Source organism: Microcebus murinus, chromosome 10, assembly GCF_040939455.1.
Source record: "Microcebus murinus isolate Inina chromosome 10, M.murinus_Inina_mat1.0, whole genome shotgun sequence".
Taxonomy (NCBI): Eukaryota; Metazoa; Chordata; class Mammalia; order Primates; family Cheirogaleidae; genus Microcebus; species Microcebus murinus.
This window is the reverse complement of record NC_134113.1, coordinates 82,270,992-82,282,613: the sequence shown is the minus strand read 5'-3', so window position 1 is coordinate 82,282,613 and position 11,622 is coordinate 82,270,992. Positions and strand designations below refer to the sequence as shown.

The following is an 11,622-nucleotide window of genomic DNA, read 5'->3' as shown; positions in this document are numbered from 1 at the left end:
ATATACATACATAATGAGTGAGATGTACACCATCTGGGGGATGGTCATGCTGGAAACTCAGACTTGTGAGGGGAGGGGGGAAAGGGCATTTTTTGAAACCTTAAAATTTGTATCCTCATAATATGCCAAAATAAAATAATAATAATAATAAGGAGTCATACGATCTGAACCAAGGTCTCTGATAAAACAGAAGGTGGTAGAGAAACTGGCCCACACCAGCTAGAACCAAAATGGCCATAATAAATGTCCTCACGTTGCCCTCACTGTTTATTATACCCTGCTTATAATGTATTAACATGCTAAAAGAAACTTCCACCGGCACCATGACAGTTTATAGATGTCATGGCAACTCCTGGAAGTTACCCTACATGGTTTAAAAAAGGAGGAACCCTTGGTTTGGGGAACTCCCCACTCCTTTTCCAAAAATCTTATGAATAATCCTCCCTCTGCTTAACATAAAATTAAATAGAAGGTATAAAATCAGTCTCCAGAAGCTCGCAAAGTGCTACTCTCTATTGCTCTGAGAGATAGCTGCTGCTCTGTCTATGGGGAAGCCACTTTTCTCTTTGTTTTTTTTCTTTCTGCCTCAATAACTTGCTTTTGCCTTAAAAAAAAAAAAAGGAAGCCAGAGAGCACTCTGCCGAGCTACCCCATTCATAATTTTCTCATGAAGTTACAGGGAAAAGAATGTCTACTCTTTAACCACTTCAGTACGAGCATCGACTATAGTCAACAGCCACAGATGAACGCGCACAGCGACTTTAGCCGACAGCCGTGAGATGACTTTTCTAATTTTTCATTTATCAAAATAAAATTGCGAACATTTAAAAATAATGTAATGAAAACATATATGTATGTGTTACCTATTCTGATTGACATTACAAGTAAAGCTGCCTGTAAAGTAAAACAAGCTGTCAGTGCTTTAAAGGTTTCCTCATCACACAAGAGCAAAACAGAGTTGTCCTCAATGCACAGTACAAACTACCGTGGGGACTATGAGTGCCAGCTGTGGGCAAGGTTTCAGGGCCTGTGAGCACCATACTGAAATGGTTAAAAATAATTGTGATATTTCTAAGTAATGATGGCAAAGTCGTCAAAAAGTTGCTTGACTGCATATAGTTTTGCATTACTATTTAAATGCTGACAAGTAAATTTCTGGATGTAAAATTATTGTTTTTATGTCTTTAATCCTCCCCCTCAATTCACTGTAAATGGCTTTTGGTTTCTCTTTTATCCTCTTTTTTGTAAATCTTGCTTCTATGTCTCAACTTAGTTATGTTCATGAGATTAAGCCATTGGGGTCATTTGGATTTAAGTTATACCTCCTCAAAAATCTCTGGCTTCTCTCTGCACATACTCACATTTGTTGTTATTCTTAATCACTTCTTTTTATCAATTCCTTACTGTAGCATACATCTAATTCTTGAAAATTCACTTGTGTCTTGTAAAGATGGCAAATTCAAACATCTGCTGTGTATGATACACCATTAACTACACAGAGACACTCTGTATTTGCTACATTAATATTTACTGATGTGTTAATGTAATAATGACCCATCTGCTTTTGCTGCCTATGAAGCACTTTCTATCTATAGGGATGGAAATTAATGACAGTCTCTCTGAGCTGCCTGAGATCAGAGCTGAGAAAGCTGTGAAAGTTATATAAGAGCTAGATTACTAGTCAGCAAATGAAGAGGTCAATTCTCCAGTAGATGTAAGCTTGAGGTCTTTTCCTGAAGCTCTCTTGCTATCAAAGGCATTTGCTGATATTGCTGACACTAAAACACCAAAAGGTAAAGAATTTCCTCTTTCTGGGAAAGCATTATTTATTTAGGGAAAAGCAAACTTGGTGTTAAAGATATGGTTTATGTGAAAGAAAGCCTAAGGGGATAATGTATTATATTATCAATTTTCTGTTTGTTTAGAGAAGGAAATAAGGAGAGTAAAAATTGAGAAAATATTTAAAAATTGAACAGTATGAAGGGACTATATCAATAAAAATGTTGATCCTTATAAATTATGTTTTAAGACTTTTTTTAAAAAGGCTTTAATTTAAAATTACATCAATTAGAACCATAAGAAATATTTTGATTTCAGTGCTGGATTATTCTTTTCAGAAAATTGGAGAAACAATGTGCATCCTGAAGCTGCCAGTTTTTCTCCTTGTGCTCTCTGTTGTATTAAACCATCTGAAAGCTACTCCTCTTGAAAGGTTAGTAATTTTAAAATCCTATTTCTTTCATAAAGTATGGAAAAACTAGAATTACATACTGCTGCATAACTAATAGCCCTTGTGCCATTTAGATTTCTGACTAAATAATGCCTAAGCATGATTCCAGTTTTCTCGAGAAATATGCTTTTGGAACTTAGAGGGGCAAAGCCAGAACATGAAGCAGGAAAAACCAAAAGGTAGTAATTTCTACTCTATTAACCTGACGCTGAAACAAACTGGAGAAACTTAAGTAAAGCATATATTTCATATCATGTGCAGTTCTATTGTGTCTTTATGTAGACTTTTGTTTTCCTCAAAAGGCTGGGAATATGCAAAACTTTTATATTTTCTGGAAATTGAAATGTACAAAAATAATCAGGGGAAGATCAAAGTTTTTAAGAAGTTAAACTTAAAAAAAAACTAGTTTAAAAGTCATTTGCTGTTTGTTGGGAGATTCGTTCTCTATGTCATTAGCAATTTTGTTAATTAGACAGAATTATAAAACTCCATTCTTCATGAGATAACTCCTTAGCTGCTATAAATGTAACTTAATACTACTTGAAATTATTTTCAGTAGGTAGCATGTGCATCAGGATTTTCTAAGAAGGTCTATTATGAAAGGTTTCATGTCATTTAAGTGGTACTTTTAAGGAAGTCTAAAAAATTTGTCAGATGAAAACGTTAGCAGTAATTACAACTTTCAAATGGAAACTCTTTAAAATTGTAATTCTCCATTTATTTAGGAGATTTTAAATTTCAAATCCATGCATATGTCATAATTAATATAACATAGAGTCCAAATAGTCTTATGGGGCTGAATTTACATTCTTTAACACCAAGGAGAATTAAGTTTAACTTTGAAGAGAGTGTGCTTTAAGTCATGTTAGAATTCTTCTCATCAGAATGATCATGTCTTTGTTTCCCTTCAAGTGTTTTTTGTTGCGGTGTAGGTCCATAGCAATAACTGAAAATTTCTACAACACCTAAGTATAATGAATAGCTGGAACTGTCGTCAAATGTTCTTTGTCATTTCAGGGCTTATCTAGTTTACAGGATGTTCTTCTCAGAACTGACTGTAACTTTCTATTGGCTTTTTCATGGATAAAAATAAAACTGACATGAAGTTTCTGATAAGCAAAACAATTGGATGATGATGGGAAAATTAGCAGTATTAACTAGAATGTCTGTCTACATCTTGATCTTTTCTTTCATTAGACATAGACATTTGCTAAGCACATTTCTCCAGTGTGTGTTTATTTACCTATTTGCCTATTATGAGGTGAACTTCACTTAGAAATAGAATAATCAACATATACCATTACTTATTATCAAATTATTTTCATGCTAGTCTCACATCTTTTATTTTGAATTGTCATTAGAAATAGTTTAAAAAAAATTTCTTCAAATTGCTTTTTAATGTGTTTCCTAAAATTAGTATGTTTGATCATTTTTTAAAGGGGGGCATGGTTTATCATTGTGAATTGTTAAATCAAGTAATATCCTGTAAATCTCATAAAAAGCTAAGAAAACCTATGTAGAAAATGTCTCAAATTTTCAACTCCCTTAAAAAATAAATCTAATGTAGATTTATAACATTTCTCTCATAAAATTCAGTCACCTCATTGGAGATTTTTTTTCAACTTTTATACATTTATGAGATGGGATTAAGGGATAATGAACTGACCTTACAAACCATATAAAAAATAGTTACATTATTTTATGCTCACGGCTAAAACAAAAGGATCTTTTGCAAAAGGTGGTACTTTCCCGCCACCTTTCTTTACACTCTGTTGTAAATATCTGCCTGGCAGGTAATCAGAAGGTAGTTAATAATATAATTACACAGGTGCCAAGCTATAATCACTAGGCTCTCCCTGTAGGAGTCCACACTTCTCCAGAGATGAATGTTAAGATCTGAGAGCAGGGACCCATTTTTAAACCATTTTTAACAATCTTGAGAGACATTAAAAAGAGACAATTTAAGACTTATAGTTTGGCTTACTGTCATTGCTTAGGCTCTCTTAAAGTCAAGATTTCCATGTGCACCATGTACCTGCAAGAGATCCACAGCTTCAGTGTTTGCTGCTGGGTGGGTAGGCAGATAGGCCTTGTCTGTCTAGGTAGTTAATGAGGAAAAAATGCCTGCAAGTGGGGGTGCCATGCCTTTCCCCTACCATTTCAGCCATCTTGTCCCATTCTAATGATTGCTTTGGATGGAATCTTATACATGCTGAATAGTATATTTAGATGAAAAGTCTTGTTTAGCAAAGCAATTTCACAATTATGAAACAAACATAAAGACTCTTATAATTTCTTTTAAATAGAATGATGACCTTTTTAACTAATGCAAACAAAATAACATTTTATTTAGAATAATTTTAAATCCTAGTACTGACCTGCCAACCAATTATCAAAGTATCACTCAGCATGTAGTATATTGAATATTTCTTTCACACTTCAAATGTTCCAGTCATTTGATAAACATATCTTGAAACAGATATCCTCTTTGAACCTTCTCAATTTGACCCATAATTTCCTCTATTGCTTTAAATTTATTAGTTTTACGTGTTTGGGTCAAATTCCAATTCTTGCTGTTTTTCAGGAAAAGCTTGCCTTTTAAAATTTAATGTCTAGTGTAAAGAATTACTGGTTCAACCCTTAAAGGAATGAGATCATTTTTTTAAATGCACACTGGTCATATTTACTATACCTTCAAAGAGAAATAATTGAGCAGATAGTGTAAATAAGATTGATATAGACCCAATAATTAGGTCCCACAGTGGGTTTTCTTTGCCTGAATAATTGGTTTGTCAGCATACACTTACACTCAACAAATATCCAGTTCACCTGATCCTGTAAGAAGAATTTTCCATATTTGGGAGGAAATAATGGGAATAAAAAAGTAAAAAAAAAAAAAATTGAAGTTTCACATGAAATTTTTTTTTTTTTTTTCTGAGACAGAGTTTCACTTTGTCGCCCAGGCTAGAGTGAGTGCCATGGCGTCAGCCTAGCTCACAGCAACCTCAATCCCCTGGGCTCAAGCAATCTTGCTGCCTCAGATTCCCAAGTAGCTGGGACTACAGGCATGCACCACCATGCCCAGCTCATTTTTTCTATATAATTAGTTGGTCAATTAATTTCTTTCTATTTATAGTAGAGATGGGGTCTCACTCTTGCTCAGGCTGATTTTGAACTCCTGACCTCGAGCAATCCACCCACCTTGGCCTCCAAGAGTGCTAGGATTACCGGCGTGAGACAGCGCACCCAGCCTCACATGAAATTTTAAAACATTTACACATTTACTTTTAGACTGTTTCTGTATATATAGAGAGAGAATGAAATACTCTCCACACAAAGCAAACACACTGAGATAAATCCCTTGCATTTACCCCCAGTCTTGTATATCTACTGGCCTCTGGACATTGAGTTTTTAGCCTCACAACTGACTACTTTCCACTTTCCATTTATCCTAAGTTTCACCGATATTTTGATTTCTATGGAAGTGAAAACTAAAACATTTCCCTAACTTTTTTAATAACCAGCAAAAAGGAAGCAATGCTATTATTTTGTATCCAATTCCAATGCCATCTGGAAAGCACACTGAAAAAAAGGTAGCCCAAAAATATAGAGTTAATATAAATAATTTTTTAAAATAGAAAAGAAAGTTAAAATTCAAATGAATTATTTAATTCATGGTGATGATTTCTGACTTATCTATGACATTGTGATGCAATCGTTCCAGGTGGCTAAAAATGTGGTGAATATTAATCCCATTGATATAAAAAGGTCTTTTCGTTTGACATTTAACCCAGTCCTATTATTAAAAATGTTAAATGCGTAGGATCCAAGCAGATGGCAGGGAAATGGTAATGTTCATGTAGTTATGCTAAGAGGAAGAGAACTCCCACTCTGAAGTAGTAAGAGTGCCCGAACAGGTGATACATCTGATTCCTCTTGAGACTTTATAATACCTGACATTCTCTCTTTTTTATTTTATTTTATTGTAGTAAGAACATTTAACATGAGACCTACCCTCTCAACATAAGCATACACTACATTATTGTTGATTATAGGCACAGTGTTGTACAGCAAATTTCTAGAGCTTGTTCATTTCACTTGACTGAAACTTTATGCCCATTATCTAGTAACTGCCCATTTCCCCCTGCCCCTACCCACTGGTAGCCACCATTCCACTCTTTTTTTTTTTTTTTTTTTTGAGGCAGAGTCTCACTTTGTTACCCAGGCTAGAATGAGTGCCGTGGCGTCAGCCTAGCTCACAGCAACCTCAAACTCCTGGGCTCAAGCAATCCTGCTGCCTCAGCCTCCCAAGTAGCTGGGACTACAGGCATGAGCCACCATGCCCGGCTAATTTTTTCTATATATATTAGTTGGCCGATTAATTTATTTCTGTTTATAGTAGAGACGAGGTCTCGCTCTTGCTCAGGCTGGTTTCGAACTCCTGACCTTGAGCAATCCACCTGCCTCGGCCTCCCAGAGTGCTAGGATTACAGGCGTGAGCCACCACGCCCGGCCTCCATTCCACTCTTTGAATCATGAATTTGACTGTTTTGAATACACGTCATATAGGTGGAATCATGCAGCACTTGTCTTTCTGTGACTGTCTTACTTCACTTAGCATATTGTCCTCAAGGTTTACCCATGTGGTTGCATGTTGCAGAATTTCCTCCTGACATTTCTTTCTTAACACTCCCGAATCTATGATCTTAATCAAGATCATCTTAGTCAATCATCTTAATCAAGGAACTTAACAGAAATTAACTAATACTGCTTAATTCTTGTTGGAAAGATGTGAGAAATGAATATTTGATTAATTTCTACATATTTCAGGTTATGTAAAAATTTTACATTCTAAGTGTCTTTTATATAATGAAAAATAAATTCATCAACAAGATTTAAAATAATACAGGACAAAGACACCTTGTGATTATTATCATCTGTAATGTATTATGAATTTCCCAAAAAAGGAATTGTATTGGAAAATACAACATTAACTATAATGGAAGATGTTATATGAGTTCCTAGTCAAAATGATTCTGTTGCTTCTTCAAGGTGTCAAAAAAATCTACAACCCAAACACTGAGTTGCTTACTTATGTGAAAATGTTTCCTTTAGTTTTCATCAATATGAGATACCTGGTGTCACATGGGTGTATCCAATCCCATTTCCAAGTCTCTAATCTTTCATATTTGTTCAATGTTACCAGTCATCACAGACATGCAACACTGCTACCTGTACAATACAACGCCTGGCAAATTTTTTAGTTCGTTACAGTAACAACTTTGGTGCTGTTCACTCACCTACCAATGTGAGATCCAATGGATATGGCAAGAGGAATGCCGTTCAAGTTTTAAATAAAGAACCATTGAATTACTTACCCCTTTAGAGGTCAATGTACCTTCACAGTTCTTCTCATTGTTTCATGTTCAAATACACTAGTGATTTCCTGTATAATGTAACTGCCTTTTTCATTTCTCATGTGAATATATGAGTCTGTATATCCCATGTCTGTTACCAGTACATACACATTGTCAAAGAATTGTTTCAAATGTAGTACTAATTAAGATCCCATAATGAAAAGACAATGTCTTTTTTAAAAATGAAATGTTCTTGCTAGAGATTTTTACTTTAATAACAAAAACGCTATTTTCTTGGCCGATATCTTTATGACCTGAGTTTAAGAACAAAAGAAAAAATGGTAATCCGAAGGTTGGTACATTGTAAACAGCTAATAATAAAGTTATTATTGTGAACATTAGAAAACCAGCAATTCTAAGTACCCTCATTAAGCAGTCCTTTCTTTGCATTAGATTTCTGAAATGAGATAAGATGCTGTTTAAAAAATAAATAAATAAAACCCTGCTTCTGACTCAGTCAAAATATTTTTTTAAATTCTATTCTTTGTTGTATGTGCTGGTACTGAATGGTTATTTAAAAATATAAAAGCAATTTGTGTCCATGAGGGTTTCCTTTTGTATTATCAACAGTGAGTTTTTATTAAATGTATATGCCCTGTATTCTGTTTTTTTGTTGTTTGTTTGTTTGTTTGTTTGTTTTTTTGAGACAGAGTCTCACTTTGTTGCCCAGGCTAGAGTGAGTGCCATGGCATCAGCCTAGCTCACAGCAACCTCAAACTCCTGGGCTCAAGTGATCCTCCTGCCTCAGCCTCCCAAGTAGCTGGGACTACAGGCATTCGCCACCATGCCCAGCTAATTTTTTTCTATATATATTAGTTGACCAATTAATTTCTTTCTATTTTATAGTAGAGACGGGGTCTCGCTCTTGCTCAGGCTGGTTTCGAACTCCTGACCTCGAGCAATCCGCCCGCCTCGGCCTCTCAGAGTGCTAGGATTACAGGCGTGAGCCACAGCACCCGGCCCCCCTGTATTCTGTTTTAAGTGGCTTTCAGCAAACCTCAGTCATATTCTTATTCAGGGTTTGCAAAAGCAACTTGTATTCTATTAATCATGTCTGCAATTAAAAGACTACAAACTTCTAGAAACTATGTGCTGTATAACAACTTATTTTCTTTGTTTAACTAATTGGACTTTTCTGACAGAGGTTACATGTGTGTGATGCACTTTCTATGGTGGCAGCTGTGGTATTGGAGATGAGATGAAATGTTTTACATTTAAGTCAGATTCTTACAGGGTATCTGCTTTTCCCTGAACATGAATTAGGTACCTTTGGAAGCAGCATTAATTCATTTAAACTGCTATCATTCTGCATTATGCTGTTTCTAAAGGCACACACCTTGTATTTTTTAAAACATAGAAAAAGGAAACATCTCAATCTTTGTGAGAATCTGACTCATTGGCTTGATTTCTACATTAAAATTTCCCCGTATGAAGTGTGCCTTAGATTATTAATTATAGAGGTTTCTGTTGTTTTGGTGAGTGTGTAGAGATAAGAAAAGACGTTTATAATAAATTTTATGTTGTGAATAACAAGTTGAAATAAATAAATGAATATGTAAATTCTTATTTGTGAGTGTTCAACTGTTGGCTCTTCTTTCAAAGTGGACTCATGCCTCACATTCAAATTGAATAAAATATAATTAAATTACAATCTCTTAAACATGATTATTTAAAAATGTTCCCACAGTAGTCTAAATAAAGTTTTATTGTGTATCATATTTATATATGATATAAATATATATAACATAATATATAATTTATAATTTAATATGTAATTCAAAATTTACAATATGATATAAATATTGTATTTATGTTTATAAATATTATATACACAGGTTTATTATTTAGCTTTATAATTTATTTCAACTCTCCAATCTATCTTTCAAGTATCAACAAAATCTTAATGTGTGCATATGATATTCAAAGGCATTGCATTATAGTAGCACACAATTACCAAGAATTAAATAAAAAGAATTCTGTATAATAACCTAACAACCCCTAGTACTAAGGATTAGAACATTTCAACTAGGAGATTTTTGAGAAGGAAAGAGGTTATTATGTTGATACCATTTTGCCTATGGTACACGAAATCATAGGTACCCTTGAGTAACCTAAGAGTGAGTTAAGCTTCTAAGTACTTATTTGCTACAAGTATGTGCTACAAATTATATTTTATTGGACATTTAGAAATACAAAGGATTTCTTTCTATTTCATGTTACAACACAGTCAAAACAAAGGATTTATGTAATAACACCACTTATAGAACTTCTAGAAAGTCTCTTGAGCATCGTGAGAGGACTTGATGCAATGAACCTCTTGCTTCTCTGTAAAGTAGGTATCATTACCAGGCAATATTATACTTAGATTAAAGAATACCTTTTAAGCCCGGGCGCGGTGGCTCACGCCTGTAATCCTAGCACTCTGGGAGGCTGAGGCGGGTGGACTGCTAGAGGTCAGGAGTTTGAAACCAGCCTGAGCAAGAGTGAGACCCCGTCTCTACTATAAAACAGAAAGAAATTAATTGGCCAACTAATATATATATAGAAAAAATTAGCCGGGCGTGAAGCCTTTGTGAGCCCAGAGTTTCTTTGGTTAAAGTGGTGCCTGAGTACAGAGGGAGGCTTTTCATATCAAGTAGGACAAAGTATTCTCTTCCCACTCATTATTCCTCCCTTCACGTACACACTCTGCAGAGCTATGGAAAGATTCATCTTATTTACAGCCACTGCATCTGTAGCAGATATTATTAGTGCTCACCAATATCCTTTCCTCCCTGAGTATACAAGAGATTCAGTTCTCAGCCCCCTTTGCATTCAAGTGGGGCCATGGGACCAGTGAAATATTAGCAAAAGTGATGGGCGTCACTTCCAGACTGAGTCAGTAGGTAAAAAGGCTGTGGGACATTTTTCAATCTTTCTCTTTCGTTTCTCTTTCAAGTTCCTGAAGAGGAGTCTGTGTCCCTGAGTGATTTCATGGAGAAGAATATTCCTCCTGATCTCTTTAGACATGCAATATGAACAGGAAATAAAACCTCTGTGGTTTTATTTCTACAGCCTACCCATCATACGGTAACCAAAATCAAACTTTTTATCCTACCTTTCAAATCTGCTCCCCCTGCTGGCTTCATTATATTAATATTGAATAATAGCATAACAATTCTCCCTCTACAATTCAAACTTGAAGTCTTGGAATTACCTCTGATTGTTCAAATTTCTTGTTTCACACATTCAAATCAGTTACTAGGACATATATACTATTTTTTTTTTTTTTGAGACAGAGTCTCACTCTTTTGCCCTAGCTAGAGTGCTGTGGCATCAGCTTAGCTCACAGCAACCTCAAACTCCTGGGCTCAAGGGATCCTACTGCCTCAGCCTCCCAAGTAGCTTGGACTACAGGCATGTGCCACCATGCCCGGCTAATTTTTTGTATATACATATATATTTTAGATGGTCAATTAATTTCTTTCTATTTTTAGTAGAGACAGGGTTTCCCTCAGGCTGGTTTCGAACTCCTGACCTCGCGCAATCCGCCCACCTTGGCCTCCCAGAGTGCTAGGATTACAGGCATGAGCCACCACGCCCGGCCGACTAGGACATATATATTATTCTAAAGCCTCTTTGTTGCTGAGATACGTCTCTCCTTTCTTTCCCCATCAATGACCTAACTCTACTGCTCTTCACCGCAAGCCCGGACCACTATGCCAGCCTGCCAATAATCTTCCAACCTCCAATTCTTTCCCCATATTTTATGCCAATAGCAGAATAAGTTTCCAAACACACATTTCTTACTATGTCCATTTTCTACACAGAAGATTACAAAGGCTTGGTGTTACCTACCAAATTATGTCAAATTCTTTAAATTGGCATTTAAGTCCCTCCATAAGTTAACCCCAGTCCTCACATCATTTCACTTCATATACGTATGGTCCTGCCAAACCCATTGGTGGTTTTAATTGTTTCTATTAAACGGATATC

The 11,622-nt window shown here is 35.4% G+C and overlaps 1 protein-coding gene across 1 annotated transcript; it reads left to right on the top strand.

Moving 5' to 3' along the window:
- Positions 1-2,132: 2,132 nt before the first annotated feature.
- IAPP (islet amyloid polypeptide) lies at positions 2,133-7,616 on the top strand. The gene is made up of 3 exons (XM_076006833.1): positions 2,133-2,212; positions 6,286-6,295; positions 7,437-7,616. Exons 1-3 carry the CDS (start codon positions 2,133-2,135, stop codon positions 7,614-7,616), a joined length of 270 nt encoding a protein of 89 aa, XP_075862948.1.
- The last annotated feature ends 4,006 nt before the right edge of the window (positions 7,617-11,622 follow it).